The sequence below is a fragment of the Empidonax traillii genome, unplaced genomic scaffold (genome assembly GCF_003031625.1).
Source record: "Empidonax traillii isolate 1590-97213 ecotype Southwest subspecies unplaced genomic scaffold, ASM303162v1 scaffold34:size3740991, whole genome shotgun sequence".
In the NCBI taxonomy this organism is placed as follows: Eukaryota; Metazoa; Chordata; class Aves; order Passeriformes; family Tyrannidae; genus Empidonax; species Empidonax traillii.
Window position 1 is genome coordinate 1,494,696 of NW_020955227.1, and position 17,013 is coordinate 1,511,708.

General features: G+C 49.7%; 1 protein-coding gene across 2 annotated transcripts; it reads left to right on the plus strand.

Moving 5' to 3' along the window:
* The first annotated feature begins 169 nt into the window (after positions 1-169).
* CRAT (carnitine O-acetyltransferase) lies at positions 170-13,736 on the plus strand. 2 transcript variants are annotated; one of them, XM_027877729.1, is made up of 15 exons: positions 170-328; positions 2,559-2,661; positions 3,644-3,910; positions 4,328-4,446; positions 6,536-6,589; positions 7,495-7,660; positions 8,233-8,407; positions 8,765-8,943; positions 9,664-9,764; positions 10,181-10,300; positions 10,803-10,925; positions 11,059-11,194; positions 11,626-11,688; positions 12,191-12,328; positions 12,854-13,736. In XM_027877729.1, the coding sequence occupies exons 1-15, from the start codon at positions 177-179 to the stop codon at positions 13,067-13,069; spliced, it is 2,112 nt and encodes a 703-aa protein (XP_027733530.1). In that variant the 5' UTR covers positions 170-176; the 3' UTR covers positions 13,070-13,736. The 2 variants fall into 2 exon arrangements, with proteins under 2 accessions (XP_027733530.1, XP_027733531.1); XM_027877730.1 differs by having other exon boundaries at positions 311-328; positions 2,570-2,661.
* Positions 13,737-17,013: the final 3,277 nt, after the last annotated feature.

Consider the following 17,013-nt stretch of genomic DNA (forward strand, 5'->3'; position numbering starts at 1 on the left):
GTGTGGGGCACGGCCCTCCCTGCCCGTAGAGCGGGAGAGCGGGGGCTCGGGGAGGCGCGGAGAGGAGAGCGGGAGGACCCTCCTGACCAGCGCGGGGAGGAGGCAGATGAGAGAGGGGCCGTGACACCGTTCGCGGCGCTCTCTCGTCTCGCAGCATCACCCTGCCCTTCTCCAAGATGGCGGCGCGGGCTTCGCCCCTCTCCAAGATGGCGTTGGGGCGGCCCCGCCCCGCGGCGGCGGAGCGGGTGGCGGTGCCGGGGCGGCCGCGGTGTCCTTGCGGCGGGGCCGGGGGAGCGGGGCCATGCTCGCCTTGGTGGCCAGGGCTGCGGTAAGGGCGGCACGGCAGGGGCTGCGTGGGTGGCAGCCGGGGCGGGAGGTGGCAGCCGGGTCCGTGCGGGGCCTTTCCCCGGGGCAGGCGGTGGCTCCGGGCAGTGCCGCTGCCGGGGCCGGCCCCGCGCCCCAGCCCTGGGCACAGGCACGGACGGGTCCCCGGTCAGGGCCCTAGGGCGGGTGTCCCGCGGTGTGAGCAGCGTGGGAGGGTTGGTCCCAGCCCCCGCAGCCCCCCCCGGTGCGGGGCAGGGGCGCTGCCCGGGTCGGTTCCCCCGGGCCGGTCGGTTCCTCCCCGTGTCCGGCGGCAGCGGGAGCGGTTGGGCTGTTCGGGATGGAAATCACGGAATCACGGGGTAGTTAAAGTTGGAAGGGACCTCTGGAGATCCCCAAGGCAGGGTCACTTGGAGCAAGTGACACCGAAACGGGCCCAGGTGGATTTGGAATGTCTCCAGAGAGAGAGACTCCACACCCTCCCGGGCACCTGTTCCAGTGCTCTCTGGAAAGAAGTTCCTCCTCATGTTGGTGTGGAACTCCTTGTGTTTTAGTTTATGGCCATTGCTCCTCGTCCTGTTGCTGGGCGTCATGGAAAAGAGTCTGGCACCATTCCTTTGCATGCTTAGTGAGATCCCCTCTCAGCCTTCTTCTCTCCCGACTAAACGGGCCCAGCTCCCGCAGCCTTTCCTCATAAAAGAGATGCTCAAGTCCCTTAATAATATTTGTGGCCCCTGCTGGACCCCATCCAGTAGCTCCTTGTCTTTCCTGTACTGAGGTGTCCCACTGGGGCTGGCCAGCAGGAAGGTGGGCACTGGCCGTGGAGGGACTGGGCTTGGGAACTGCTCACTGCAAACCCTGACAGGTCCTGGGAGGAGGGGGCAGAGCAGCAGGACAGCAGCTACAGGATGGATCCACTCCCGGGGTTACTGAGGGCCCAGGTAGGGCTGGTTGTCTCTGGGCTTCAGGGGGTCTCCAGCTTCTGATTTAAAAATAAAAGACAAAGCCAGACCTCTGACATCTGACACTCAAATGCTGTGGCCGTGCTGAGAATCAGACACTGCTGTGAAATTCCTCCTGCCCCCCAGCCCCTGGCTGCAGGTGGATTTCCTTCCCCACCAGCTTTGCAGGCTCTGGCAGAGGTCATCTGCCGAGCTGGGACGTGGCTGGGGAGCGATGCCAGCCCACGGGCTGCACACCCTGATCCACTGGTGTTCATTTTCCTGGTGCTTGTGGGGGCAGGTGGGCTGTTCTGTTTGCTGCCAGATGCCTTCTCGGCTCAGCTCTGAGGGCTGTTCCTCCCACCAAACACTTCGGAGTTTAACTCCAGACTGAACAAGCAGGGGACATAAAAGAGGGAAGATGCAAATGCATTCCACGTTTTAACATGCAGTGGCTTCAGTTAGTTTGGTTTGGGATTTTCTTTGCTACCCCAGGGGAAAATCTGAAAGTGTTTGTTTGCAACCGTCGTACTTGAGCTGAGCTCTGCAGACTCTGCTTGTCAGCCCCTCTAATCATGAGACAGACACAAAGGAGGGGCTGACAGTCCTTGTGGCTGCGTGAGTCTCTCACTACCCTGCCGTGGAGATATACCCCAAAATGTATTTTATTTTAAAGGTCGACAAGCCAGAACTCCCCAAAGTCTCAGCCTGCAGTAATGCTCACACATGCATGGGGAGTGAGGGCAGTTAAGATACTTCCTTTAGCCCCGACCTGAATTTGCCCCCATCTCCAACTAAAATCCTCCACTACCACCAGTGAGGCTGGGTCACTGTCCTCACCTGACACCCTCTGGCCACCTTTGCCTGACTAAAGGGACTGAATTGCCCACCCCCCACGGAAGGGCTCCATGCAGCTTGTCCCTTCCAGTGCCAGCCCAGGGTGCCACCTGCTTCCAGGACATAAACCGGGGTCTCTCCTCGTGTCCAGGCACCTCTCACAACACCTGCAGCAATTTCACCATCCGTGCAGAGGCTGAGGGGACAACATCCCCAGTGCTGTCACTCCTGCTGTGGCTGGAGCCCAGCGCTGTCGGTCAGAGAGGCTCTGCCCACAGTTATTGATCAGCACTGCAGGCGGTGTCTGCCAGGGCTGCTCAGGGAGGCACCTCCAGGGCAGCTGTCGCAACCCTGGTTTGATTATTCCCGTCCCTTCCCGGGGCTGTGCCAGCCCCTGAGCCCTCTGATCGGAGCAGTCATGTGGCACTTGGCTAATAAGGTGACGCCCTGCACGGGCAGCACATTGTCAGGTGGAAGAGGAGACCCAGACAGGCCGAGGGAGAGGTTTACGGTCTTTTCTGTCCTCCCAGCCATGGATAGGAAGCAGGAGCAAGCAGAGAAGGTACAGTATGCCCACACTTCCATGATTAACACCCTTTGTTTCTTCCCAGCCCTGCTCTTCTTTCCTGCCTCAGTAAATCCTTCGTGTGTTGTTTTTCTCTTCCTTCTCCAAACCTCGGTTGTGAGGTCTTGAGCTCTTGCCAGGTCGCACAGCGAGCACAGGGCATTTTCCCTGGGGGCTTTGTCACTGTGCAGATTTAGACCTTTCTTTTTTCTTCTCTGTGCTTAATTGCTGGGAGGAGGTGTGGGGACAGCTATTTTCTCATTGTTTTGAAAACCAAAGGGATTGTTCTCTCTGGCTTTGCATCCTCAGTACACTCACAGTGCAAAGTCCAGAGTCCTGCAGGAGTGTCTGATTCAGTAGATACAATGGAGAGGGAGATGCAGAGGGAACCGAAAACCTTTAGAATACAATTTAAACATCTTCAAACTGAAGGATGTTCATCCTGTTCACCAAGGAGGATGTTGTTATTCCTTTGGGGGAAAACTGGCAGGTTCATTTCCTGGTTAGCACTTGGGTTTGCTCCGTTTCATTTGTCTGCCCAGGGAAATGGTTGGTGCTTTCTGAGCCTTTTGCTCCCACGCGACCCACTTGGACCCCAGGAGCCCGCTGGCATCACTCACAATTTCCTGTACATTCAGAGAAGAGGCATTTTAATCCTGCCCCAAACTTAGCTAAATTCTGCCTCCTCAGAGCCAAAAGGGTAGTTTGGTTTGGCATGAGGGTTGTTTCACTTTTTAGCCTTCTGCTGTTGTAAGAAACACTGAAAGTTTCTGACAGTACATAAGATGATTACTTCTTTCCCAACTTTCTTCCCACTTACCATGGGATGGAAGGGTTTGACTTTGTCAAACACGTGGAGGCTCTCAGCTGGAAGGTGCCCAGCGTGGGAGATTATCCCAGCAGCATTTTCTCAGAGGAGCTGAGAATCGGTGCTGGCCGGGGGGAGGTTCTGTCTCGACACTTGCTCTGTGCTTTGCAGGCCAGGCCCTGTGGCCTGCTGAAAGCGACCACGTCTCTAGGCAAGATCCCGGGCAGATTCCAGCTCCACCAGGAAGCACTGCCCCACCTGCCCGTGCCACCACTGCAGCAGACCCTGGACAGGTACCTGCTGACCCTGCAGCCCATCGTGAGCCAGGAGGAGCTAAACCACACGCAGGAGCTGGTGGCCGAGTTCCGCAAGCCGGGAGGTGTCGGGGAGAGGCTGCAGAAGGGCCTGGAGAGAAGAGCCAAGAAAACAGAGAACTGGGTAGGTGGGGACTGTCCCCAGCTCTGGGGAGGGAGGGTGGAGGGCTGATGGGCACCTGTGTTTTAATGGCATCACCTTCATGACCAGTTTGTTGTTGACCTCCCTGAGCTCCTCAGCACGACTTGGGTGAGCAGAGAGGTTTATGGCAGGACAGGGAGCTGCTGGCCCTGCCTGTGGCTGCTGAAGGCTCTGTCAGCATCACGCAGCTGCCCCAAGAAGCTGAAGGAAACCCTCTATGCGAGCCCTGCCCTAAGAACCACCCCCTGCCTTGCTCAAATCGCCCTCTCCCCTTCCCACCTGCAAAGCAGAAACCCCTGACAGTTTGTTTGTAAAGTGTGGGGCAGGGTGCTGAGACCTGAGAGCCAGGCTCGGGTCAAACAGCAGCTCATCCCTGCACGTTGCCTTTCTCCATCCCAGCTCTCGGACTGGTGGCTGAAGACTGCTTACCTGGAATATCGCCTGCCAGTTGTGGTCCACTCCAGCCCAGGTGTGGTTTTACCCAAGCAGGATTTTCTGGATCGGCAAGGTCAGCTCAGGTAAAGTCCTTTTCTCCTTTCCCTTAGGTTACAGATGGGATAAGGTTTCTGTGCTGGACAAGGATGAGGGTGTTCAGGCTGATTGGGAAAGTAATTATCATGTGGTCCCCAGGTCTGAGCTGTCTGTGCTGTGCAAGAGGGCTCCAAGGGCAAGGCTGCCAGGCTGTAAGGAAACTCCTGGTTGCACCAGGCTAAATATTTAATTAGGGGAGAAAACCAAAGGGTCCAGTGGTTCAGGTATTAAACAGGGACTAGACACCTACGTTTAGGTCTTTGCTCCAGCACAGATTTTCACTGCAAGATGGTCACATCACTGGCTAGAGGCATTGTGAGGGTGTATCTGAACCACTAAGGTTGTATCTGTGTTTAAAGGAGCCATAAAAAGTAGCCCAGGCATGTAAGGGAGATCATCCAGGAATGCCTCTGGAGTTTGATGGTTTATAGGGATGGGGGAGCCTGGCAGGAACTGTCCCCTATTGTGTTGTTTCACTTGTGGTTTATGGTTTGGGAAATTCACAGTGATCAGCCTCTCCACTCCAGGCCTTTCCTCGCAATCAGACCTTGCCATGCCCTCTCTTCCTTGTGGGCTCCCTTTAATTTTTAACCACTGCTATTGAGTGTGTTGAATCCACCTGCAAAACTTTAGCACTGACCTTTACACAGTTACCTTTGCCACAGTTATCTCCAAACTGCCCTGGAGATCAAAAGTACCAGCCAGAGGATCAGTGAGGAACAAATCCTCACTCCCACCCCCGTGATACACCCGAGCAGAGGTGCAGAGGATAAACCTTACGACAGTGCAAGAGTACACAAACACCTTTGAAAGCTCTGTCATGTTATTCCTTCTTAAATTGTCCAAATAGCAGCTAAGATCTGGAGAACTGCCAGTGCCCCAACTAGTGGAATTGAGAAACTGCATAAGAAGCTGGGCTACCCTGTAAAACTACAATCTAAATGTGTGTTTGGGTATTTTGTGGCTGTACAAAGAAGTTGTACAAAGAAGTGCAGCTTCAGACTAAAGCTTCAGAGACCAGAAGGCAAATTTAGAAAGTGTGGTTCTCCGCTCCTTAATCTGGCAACATTGCTGTCTGAAAATGAGTCAACCAACTTCTCCCCTGTCTCCTCCTTGAGCCCAGACTCTGCTCCCAGGCTGTTCAGTCTCAGAAAAGGAACATAGGCTGTCTCACTGGTGTTTCCCTCAGGTTTTACAATGAGGCTGAGAAATTCTAATTGAAAACTGTTTTGCAGGATGTCTTTTTTAACAGCCCTTAAGTTCTTGGAGTTGTGTCCTTTGGTCTTTCCTAGGGATGGGTGGGCTGAGCCATCCTAGAGGACACAACCTGCAAATGCCAAATTCTGGCACCGCCTGAGCACAACCTCCTGTCCCAGTGACCCCCTGCCTCCTTTCCCCCATGGATGGGTGGGAGCTCCTAGGTCAGAGAAGGCCAATCTTGTCACAGCCCTGCTGGCACTGGCAGCGTCCACATGATCCTGGTAAACACAACACCTCAGTGTCCACATGCGGCACCTCTGCCTTTGTTTCAGAGCCCTCAGTGCCAGAGGAAGGTTCTTTGGAGTTGCATGAGCAGCAGGATGTTCACTGGGTAGGAATTTAGTCAGCAGTGATGAGTCTTGGATGAGGGAGAAACTTCTGTGTCTTGGCTTGACACTCCAAGGCAGCCCCTGGCCAGGAAAGGGCAGAAATCCCCTTCTCTTGGTGCTGTTTTAATTCTGAGATTCAGAACTCGGATGTGGTAAAATCCTCACACATCAGTAACAAACGCTGCTGTTAGAGGGTTATCTGCACTGAATCCTGCTTTCCTGAAAGCTGTCCAGCATTCCTTGGTTATACAGTAAGATACATTAAAAAAAAAAACAAAGTGCCACGTAGTAGGACTACCCAGAAATCTCAAATCACAGCCCAGAGTGGCTGTATCAATGAATCAGAGATGGGCACAACAGGGGCTTGGCAGTAAAGCTGAGCTTTCTAAGGAGCAGAAAGCAGCTCTGCTAATCCTCCTCTGCTCAACCCTCAGCCCCAGATGGTCTGTGCTTGAATCTCAGCTTGTTACATTTGATATTTTTCCAGGTTTGCTGCCAAGCTGATCGAGGGGATCCTGGATTTCAAGTCCATGATTGACAAGTGAGTTACTGACCCTCCTGACTGCTCACACGTTCCTTCCTGTCACAGAGAGGCTGAGCCTCGTCCATAAATCTCCCTTCCAAACAGAAAGGCAAGAGAAGACAGTGCATATTTGGAAAGAGATATTGTAATCCCCAGCACTGCTCGCTGCCACAGTCACCACTACTGGAAAAAAAAAAGCAAACTTACTTTTCTTTCTTCGTGTTCTTTGTTTACCTCAATGCTTTCATTGGCACACGAACGTGCTTGGAGGGAGCGAGCCCGACTGCCAGTCCTGTGGAGCTTCGTGCTTCTGTTTGCTCACAGGACAAGCTACAGCTCAGGCAGCAGGAATTTGTTTCTCTCATTTGGGGTTCCTGGTGTTTCTCATCTCCCAGCCAGACAGGATGAGCTCTAGAGAAATTTGTGCCTCCCTTATTCTTTTAGTTTTAGTCACCACCAAACCTCTGCTGAACGTGCCGTATTTAAGGTCCAAAAATATGTTTACGAGCACCAACAGTCAAACAAGGTTCAGGGCTAGCTGTGAAAAGGGTAGTTGGACTATGACTGCTGAAGTGAGTGATTGACCCCAGCCTAGCTCATGTCATATCAGCACATCAGACACTCCTCACTCAGAACTACAGCCAGGGAGTAGGTGCAGAGATTTCTCTGGTGTCACAGAGAGGATGGTGCTTTTTCCCTTTTCCAAATGGAAGTCCAGCAAACAGACATTTTTTGCAGCCCCTACTAAGAAAGCTGGTAGGAACGGGGAAGGACAGCCCCTTTTTTATCCCACCAGCACCTTTAGGTCTTGCTGGAGTGACAGCAGCTGCAGAGCTGAGCCTGTGCCCTGTGTGGGGAGCACAGACCTGCTCACACTGATCTGTTTTCTCTCTCCCTCCCTCCTCACCTTGCTGTGTCTCTAGTGAGACCCTTCCAGTGGAGTACATGGGTGGGAAGCCCCTCTGCATGAACCAGTACTACCAGATCCTCTCGTCCTGCCGCATTCCCGGGCCCAAGCGGGACTCCATTGTCAACTATGCCAAAGGCAAAAAGCAGTCCAGGCACATCACAGTGGTTCACAACTTCCAGGTATGGCAGCTCCTGAGCTTTCAAAATGTCCCTTTCAGCTAGTTGTGATCCACAGAGGGAACAACAGAAAGTCTCTGCCCACAAGGTTTGCCTCACCTGGGAGTCGTTCCTGCTCATTTTTATCCCCTTTGGCCAGCAAGGCCAACAGCTGGAATTGCCACGTATGAACAACAGACTGGGAGGCAAAAAAAATGCTCTCTTCCTCTGTTTCTTGTCCCTGAAATTCCCATCTCCCAGAGCCTAGAGATTATGCCTGGAATTGGAAACTGCAAGTGAAAATTGGATAACAAACACTCCCACCACAGCTTGGTCTCAGAAACAGGAATTCCTCATGTGTTTTGGCTCTGGTTACCATGGTTTCTGAGCTTCTGAAAACCAGGACTGTATTTATGCCCTGCAAGGGAAGCTGGACTTGGCTTTCTCAATTCTGAGTATCCTTCAAAGCTCTGCCTAAAGCTGAGTTCTTAGGTCAGGTCTTACCTTCCCAAAGTAGCTGTTGCCTGTTTTTTGGGTCTGGACAATAACAAGCTTCTCTCATTCCCTCTGTCCTTGTCCTCTCTTCTCACCTCCAGTTCTTTGAGCTGGATGTTTACAACAGTGATGGATCTCCCCTGACCGCTGAGCAGCTCTTCATCCAGCTGGAGAAGATATGGAACACCTCCCTCCAAACAAACAAAGAACCTATTGGGATCCTCACCACCAACCACCGAAACAGCTGGGCAAAAGCCTACAACAACCTCCTGAAAGGTCTGTAAAGCCCCTAACACACGAGTGCTAACAAGCACTGCAGATCCTTGAGCTGCCAACCTCATCCCTGTGCTCTGCTCAGAAATTTGGAAGCTTGTTCTGGACAGGTGACATGAGGTTTTCACCTCAAAGAGCAATCAGTGCAAGGTCTGAAACTTGGTTTGTTAGACCTGAAATCCCAGAGTTTGCTGCCTTGCACACGTAAGAAATGTGAGAAAAGGAGGGTGAATGCAGCACGTTCACACCTGCAATAGCTCTGTACACCCCCACTGGATCCCAACACCGGGTCCTCCAAACCTGCCCTTTCAACCAGGTTTCCAACTCCCCTTCCTGACTGGTGTTTCCTTTCCCTCCCAGACAAGACCAACAAGGAGTCTGTGCGTGCCATTGAGAAGAGCATCTGCACGGTGTGCCTCGATGCCCCCATGCCCCGGGTGTCCGAGGACATCTACAACAGCCGCGTGGCCGCGCAGATGCTGCACGGCGGCGGCAGCCGCTGGAACAGCGGCAACCGCTGGTTTGACAAGACCCTGCAGGTGAGTGCTGCTGCTCCACAGGTGCTGCAGGTCTGGGTCTGCAGGTGTTTTTCTCCTGAGACTACAAAGGTCCAAGAAATCCCTTGCACAGGTGAGTTTTCCTCCTGTCGAGAGGGCAAAAAAATAAGGGAAGACGAGGTGTGGTGGCTGGCAGGGCGAGATCCTGTGGTTCCCCTTCCAGTCACCAGCACTCTGCTGCCTCAGGGATTTGTTGCTTTTACTGCCTCTGCCCACGCTTACTCAGTGCAGCAGGTCTTTGTGTTCCTTATAAATCAATTTTCTGCCTGCAGTGAACAATTCCTTGTCTGTTCAGAGGCAGCCCAGACGATGGGAGGTCTGTTCCTGGGATCTCCTCCAGGCTCGTCACTTTTCCTGGTTCTGCCAGGAGCTGCCCAATGGCGTTTTGTTTTGTTTTCTCAGACATAAGCTGCCATCCCACAGCATCCCTCTGATCTCTTCTCCATTCAGTTTTGTCAAGAGCCTTCAACAGCAGCTGCTGTTGGAGCTTTTCCTTCATTAGTTGGTATATCCTGGGTCGTGGATTGTAGCAATGGTGCTTAGAAAATTCTTCTTGTACTTGCTGAACTCTTCATAATGTTTTCAGCTGTTTTGTTCCTGTTTGGAACTCTTCACCGATGGGATAAAGTATAGATGTTCCAGCTCATCAAAAAGGATAAGCCAGCACGTGGTAATGTTATTCCTGCTGTGCTCCTCCCCCAGTTCATCATTGCTGAAGATGGCTCCTGTGGTCTCGTGTATGAACACGCTCCCTCTGAAGGTCCTCCCATCGTGGCTCTTCTGGATCACGTCGTGGAGTTCACGTGAGTCCTGCCTCTCCCGCTCCTCCTCACTGTTGGGAACAGGTTCTAAACCACTCGCACCCCAGGAATCTGTTCTGGAGAAAGGGTAGTGGGATGCTAATTAGGTGTTGCAGTTCTTGTATCTGTGAGAACTGAGTGGCCAAGCTACTCTGGTAGTACTGCTCCCACTCTTGGGGAATAGCACCAACTTTAGCCAGGGAGAGGGATTTGTTTCTTCTTTTGGGCAGAAGGCACAGAAGACACTTCAGTCACACCCTTTGTAAAACACCTTATTGGCACTGAGAGGAATTTTTCAGACTGTAACCAGTGTCACAAGGTGTTAGGGAAGATCTCCTGTGCATTTCTATCCAGGCTCTGGTGTTCAAGTTGAGCCTTATGTCAAAGGTCTGGTCAAACAGAGCCATTTCTCTGTGCAGGAAGAAACCTGAGAAGGTCAGCTCACCAACGGTTCCTCTGCCAATGCCCAAAAAGCTGCGGTTTAACATCACCCCAGAAATCAAGAATGACATAGAGAATGCAAAGCAAAACCTCAACATGTGAGTATGAAGCAGTGGAGAGGTCGGGGAGTGACGGGGGGAGTAATTCATGTCCCCCTTTGGAGCACGTCAGTGGTTAAAATGAGGCTTTCCCTGCTGCAGCCAGGGAGTGTTCCCAGGGACTTCTGGGGTCAACAGCATTGAACTGAGCTGAAAAGCACTAAAGCCACCTGCCAGGAATAGAGTCAAAGGTGCTGGAAAGGGGTAATTACTGATTCATCCCATTTGCTGGGAAAGAGCAAGACTTTACTGGATCCAACTAGGAAATACTGGAGCATAAACACACACAAGCCCATCTGAGCTGGTGAAGATTTTCAGCACTGGCCAAAAAAATCTTACCTCTGTGGTGCTGCCCAAAGAAATATGTGTGTAGTGGAGCTCTCTGTCCCTGCATAGGTCAGATCCACATGGCCTCTTCCCTCTGAGCCTCGTGAAAGCAAATCCACTCCTCTACGTTACAAGAACAAGCAACAGGCAAAGAACACTTTTCCTTTCCTTGCAGAATGGTCGAAGACCTGGATATCAAAGTCATGGTCTTTCATCAGTTTGGGAAAGGCTTCCCCAAGTCAGAGAAGATAAGCCCTGATGCTTTTATCCAGCTGGCCTTGCAGCTGGCATACTACAGGTAAGAGCCCCAGGAGGGAATTCCTCAACCTCCTCCAACACAGGAGCTCGATAAAGGTGGCACAGAGAGAGGCCTCTGCAGGGCCTTTCCCCCAGGGCAGACTCAGTGCTGTGACTGTCCCCTCCACATGCAGGATGTACGGCCACGCCTGTGCCACCTACGAGAGCGCCTCGCTGAGGATGTTCCGCCTGGGCCGCACCGACACCATCCGCTCCACCTCCATGGACTCCCTCAAGTTTGTGCAGTCCATGGACAGCCCTGACAAATCGGTGAGCAACTCGGAGTGAGAGGACTCCGCTCCTAAAAATAAAAGCTGCTTACTTGGCTAAGCCTGTGTCAGCTGGTTTCAGCTAAGCGGAACTGCACCCGTTACGAAATTGAGCCAAAACGTAGCTTGAAGTAAGTATTTACAAACATAAAACCGTGGGATTCATTTGGGAAACATCATATGGATGTTTCTAATCCCACCAGAAAGTCCCTTCTAAAAGTCTGTTTGGCTACTCAGACTAAGTTCTAACTCCATTCGGAATGAACTAACAGAGCCAGGCAAAACAATGTAAAAATTAAATCTAGTAATTATAAAAGTTAGTTTTGTGCAGACACCCAAGGCAGAAATGCCCTCCATCCTAAAGGAACAGCCAAAATGAGGTTTTCTATTCTTGAAAAAAAAAAAAAAAAAATTCCATCTGTGTGTTCTCAGGACCAGGAAAAAGCAGAGCTGCTGAGGAGAGCCACGCAGGCCCACAGGGAATACACAGATATGGTGAGTGTCCTCTGTGCTGCCAGACTTGGGGTTTTACCCAGCAAATGAGGGTTCTGGGGAAAGAAAAGACCTTCAGATCTTTCACTGCTGACACAGCAATCTGGCTGTTGCAGAGGTCTGACTGATCTGACAGTGCTCTAAAGCCATGGAGTGAGAATCCTTTCTCTCTACATAGTGGGTTAAGTGTCCCTTGTGACTGACCTTACAGTAGCTTCAGTTCTTACCATCATTGTTGCTCATAAATGCCAAAGTTGCATGAGAACCCCTTAAATCAGAGGGAATCCTTGGCCAGGAACTGTAAGGTTGGTTCCACTGGTGTGTTTTAATTTCATAGTCTTATAATCAAGACTTGACTGCCAGTCCTAAAGGCAAGATCTAGTTTCCTTCCAACTTGCAAAAAGGAGAGATTTTTAGAAGTGTTCTTTTCTGTGACCCAAAGAAATGGATAGTTTTGTTCACTGACCTGCTGGACTGGCTTTCACCTGCCCTTCCTCCCTTCCAGGCCATACGGGGCAATGCCATAGACCGGCACCTCCTGGGCCTGAAGCTGCAGGCTATCGAGGATCTCGTGAGCATGCCAGAGCTGTTCATGGACACAGCCTATGCTGTTGCAATGCACTTCAATCTCTCAACCAGCCAGGTAGGACAGAAGTGCTTTCTCTGCTTCTTTTCATGCTTCTCCACGTTTCTCTTTCGTTCCTTTCTGTTAGAAACTACTCTTCCTTTGGGGTCAGGAATTTTTAAGCCAGCTGCCAATCCCAAAAAAGGTGCAGATCTGACCTAACAGCTGCCACAGTCCCTCACAGCCTTGTAAAAACTAACCTAACCAAAGCCAGGATCACCAGAAGTGTTTGGTGTCTAAATGCAAGTGAGATCAGCAAAGCCAGCTGCCAGGACAGCTTCATCTAATCTGCTGTGCTTCCCTTCTTACTTGTGACTTATTACAAGTTTATCCTGGGGAAAAGCATTCCTTTGGAAATGCAGAGGGAGACACATTGCTGCTAAATGGTAGGATCCAGCACCAGTGTGGTGGGAGGTGGGGCTGCCCAGAGGCCCTTCAAGAGCACTGGAATGAGATGAGTTTCCTGTCGACGGAGCTGTTTGCATTTGGTGGTTTCCTTTCTCTCTGGCTGGTAGGAAGGTTTTAATCACATTGTCTCCACAGGTCCCAGCAAAGACAGATTGTGTGATGTGTTTTGGTCCCGTGGTTCCAGATGGCTATGGAGTCTGTTACAACCCCATGGAAGAGCACATCAACTTTGCCATTTCAGCCTTCAACAGCTGTGCCGACACAAACGCCGCCCGCATGGCACATTATCTCGAGAAGGCACTGCTAGACATGAGGAGCTTGCTCCAGGCTGCTCCCAAATCCAAACTCTAAGAGGCAAATGTGATGCAAACCCCCCCTGGTTAAAGGGGCTCTGCCTCATGCACTGAAGTTCCCAATTCCTCAGACAATAATTGAGAGAACAGCTGCCCCTGGAATCTAGGAAGGCTTCTATCATTTGTTTTCAGCAAGAGGTTACACAATAGTCATCTGCAGATACCAGACTGTAGTGAAAGGAAACAGCCTCAAGCCAAAGCAGAACTGACTGGTCCTCTCCTGTCAAGGCAAAGTGCACCTTCCTGTCCTCAAAGAGGACTCAAATACGATTTTTACAAAACTTTACTATAAAGGAATACAGAAAGCACAGTCCTTACCAGGATCTAAATCCCTTTGGTGAGGAAGGAAGTTCTCCAGGAAAAGCAGGGAATGTTTACTGTGTGATGCAACTACTGTTAAGTCTTCTGAGGAGCGTCTTTCAAACTTGACTGAAGGTTTTTCTGCTGCTTCAGCAAAACTTCACCACTGAACTTCGGCAAGGGGAGAAAGAAGTTAAGCCAGAGCAGATCCAGCCTTGTAAGAGTGCACTGCACTGCTCATCCCAGGCACTCCAAGCAGCATCTGCTTTACAGGAACGTTCCCTTCCCCTCATTATAGGACACCAGGATCTCCCTTCTGTTGCACTGACCTTATCAACAACAGAACGTGACTCGCTGCAGACTAAGGTGGTTTTTAGCGGTGGTTTTGTTGTTGTTGCTGTGGGCTGTTTGTTAAGCTTGCTGCTGTGGTCCTGCCATTGATCTCCCAGCTCAGCCTAAAGCTGTTTCCCCCACAAAGCTTCCACAAAACTCCTCTCACTAAGGTTTTGCCAGCTTTGGCTTTATGTCCCCTCCTGTCTGCAGAGATGAGAAGGGACTGGCTATGCATTCAGCAGGACACTTGCTTTGTACCTTTCTTTGGAACTGAGCAAAGGAAAAAAAAGATGCTGACTCTGCCTACCAGCCAGAAGGCCACATGCCTCATCTCCTTCAGGAGTCCTATGTTTCATACCTCGCTCTCAGAAACAGCCTTTTTGTGCACAATGTTATGTTATGCCTGAGCTGTGGAACAAATAAGGACGTTTCTGATCAGGAACTCCAAACACTCTTCCATTTCTGGCCCACAGAGTTAAAAATCTGTTAAGGGCCAAATGAAAAACAGCTGCAGAATCCCCCTTCTTTCACAACACTCTGCTTTTAACAAGGCAGAAAATCTTGAAAAGCAGAAAGCTGGGAACATGTGGACGTTGCAGATGTTTGTGCACTGTGGCATCCACTGTTCCTGCAGTATCAGCACCTTTCCTGCCACTCTTGGGAGTTACTTCTTACTGAAATATTACTCCCAATTCGTGCCAGCTTTATTCTGTAAGAGAATGATCTCCTGATAGTGTTTCCATGTTTGGCTGACAAACTTGAGACAGTAAAAGATTATATATCAACATTAACATACAATGGTAGCATAGGAACTACTTCCAACCAATCCTGCCAGAATCCAAGCTCCTAACTACACTTTCATTTAGTAAAACTGTATGATAATAAGGAATTCTAGTGCTGTGTCTGCAACAAGAATTCTGTATTTAAATTGCACACCCTTCAAGATATGTCTGCTGGGATATCACCATAGACAAGAAGCATTAGGAGTGTGTGTTTAACAGGGAAATAATTGCAAGGGACATGATCAAAGTGCCTTGGTGAAAAAACATGAAGAAATTTGCACTAAAGATGTTTAAAAGAAAAAAAAATCATTCTATTTTCCTTCTTGAAAGACAAGCCAATGCTTTGGCATTTTTTTCCTGAAAGGATGTTATTTCAAAGCTTCTATCTCATACCTAAACAAACCTTAAAGAAGAAAATTTAACTGAAACTCACCTGCACAGCCAGTGATTGTATGAACTGTCACTTTTACATCATCTACATGGGTTTAGTTGATCTTTTAGAAGAATCCTGAATGGAGTGAGACAGCCTAAAGACACGAATAGGAGCACTACAAACCTGCAAGCACCCACCTCCCTGCTCTGTCAGCTCCTCTGTATCAATCAGACTGAGAACTGCAAGATAATTCAGTATTATCAAACTGTGATTGTGTAAATAACTACAGAAAAGATCAAACCTTACCCAAATTACATCTGGGTTTATGGAGCCTTTTACGTGGTAAAAATACTCCTTTTGCCAAAGTAATCCTGCCCCCAGACTGAATCAGCCTCTGTTGCCAGGGGATGAGTTATTTTGCCGTGTCTGCAATGCCTTCAAGCACAAGCAGTGCCACTGAAGTATTTGAGACTGGCCCTTTTCCACTTCTGTCTCCAAGGGGGAAGGCTCTCAAAGGAAAGTGCCTATTAAAGATTAAGCATAAGCATGTGCTGCTGTGACTGTACCTCAGAAGATGGGATTGATCTATCCTGGATCTAAATCTGGGTATCCCACTGTCTTCAGCAGAGTACAGCTGCAAGGAGCAGGCTGTCCCACTGAAAGAGATACAAGATTCATAACCCACTTAATGCATCCTTGCTGATACACAGAGCAGAAATTCTGATGAATCAAGCTGATTTCTGAAGTGCTTGAAAGGACACTGCTAAAATCATTACAAGGTTTTTTCCTTTCAAAAGTCTTTTCTTACTGTACAAGTTCTAAATGTGATGTCCTTCTGCTTCGCACCTTTCAGATTTTTTTCAGTGTTGACTTAAAACTGTTCTCCCTGTTTCTGATTGTTTGATCAAGAGGCAAGTAAGGTACAAGAAGCTAAAGCTCCAGAAAAGCTCCCGGTTTGGAACAAATAATTAAGGAATTCATAGACTGAAAACATTTGGATAACTCTTGGGGTCTGAGTGCAATTTTTGACCCAGCCTGGTAGTGTTGCATGCTTTGCTGGCTGGCTGTGTTAAAATCCTGTTTGGGTAAAGGGATCCGTGTCATGTAAAGTTTGGAACCGTTCGTTGAATAAACTGAAACACAATAAACAGATAAGAGCTACAAAAGGGCTTAAATCTCCTCAGACACTGCAGAAGTTACATAACTGCCCTCATTGGGAGGATGTTTGTGTGGGGACAGCAAGAACAGTGAACCACAGCATTCTGTCACCTTCCTTTTTATTGTCTTATCTCTCTCCAGCCCCCTGGAGTACAGGGGAGGAATAGAAAGCATCTGCTTGCAAAGCCACATATTCCAAAGAAAATATTCCATTTCAGAAAACTAGTGGCAGGAGACTTCATACAAGGGTAGGATAATAAGGCAGAGCTCAAATCTTTTTCCTGCACAGCACCATTTAGTTATGAAAATCCACGGAATCACTAAGGAATTTCTACTGTATCAAGTATTGCAAAGATTTCTGAAAAGGTACAGCAAAAGTAGGCAGAAGATGCAGATTACAAACAACTCACAGAACAGAGAAGAGTTTATTACAGTGTCTTAAAAGAGCTCTTCTTCCTCTCCCTCACTCCTAAGAATTACTGTATGAAGGTTGGGTTTGAAGGCAATGTGAAGTGGAACAGCTTTTTACACTACACTGCTCTCCATGAGGAGATGAACCCTCTTCCCTGTGCTCTGGTTCTCAGGAGGTGCTTCCAGATACAGTTTTTCCAGCAGTTTGTCAGAACAGCTGGAGAGGCTGGGGAAGTGCTAAGCCACTCCTGAAACAATTCTCTCTTTCAGCCCTGGCCTTGGGAGAGGGAGCTGTGATCTCCACTCTGGCTTTGTAAGTTCACTAACAATAGAGATATAAAGAGAAAATAAATGGTTTTGAAAGACATAAGTGATTAGTACCAGTTTTCAGACTGAACCATATGGTACCACCATGTCACAGGGCCTGTCTGATGTCCTGTCTCATCCTAACAGAGCTGGTCTAAGTCAGATCAAATGTCCTTGTGAGAGCTGCAAGATGCCTCTTTATTATGATGCACCTTCAAAGCAGATCCAATGCTTGGGTCCTTCAAATGTCACAGGATTGCTCATGTTATGCAAATACTA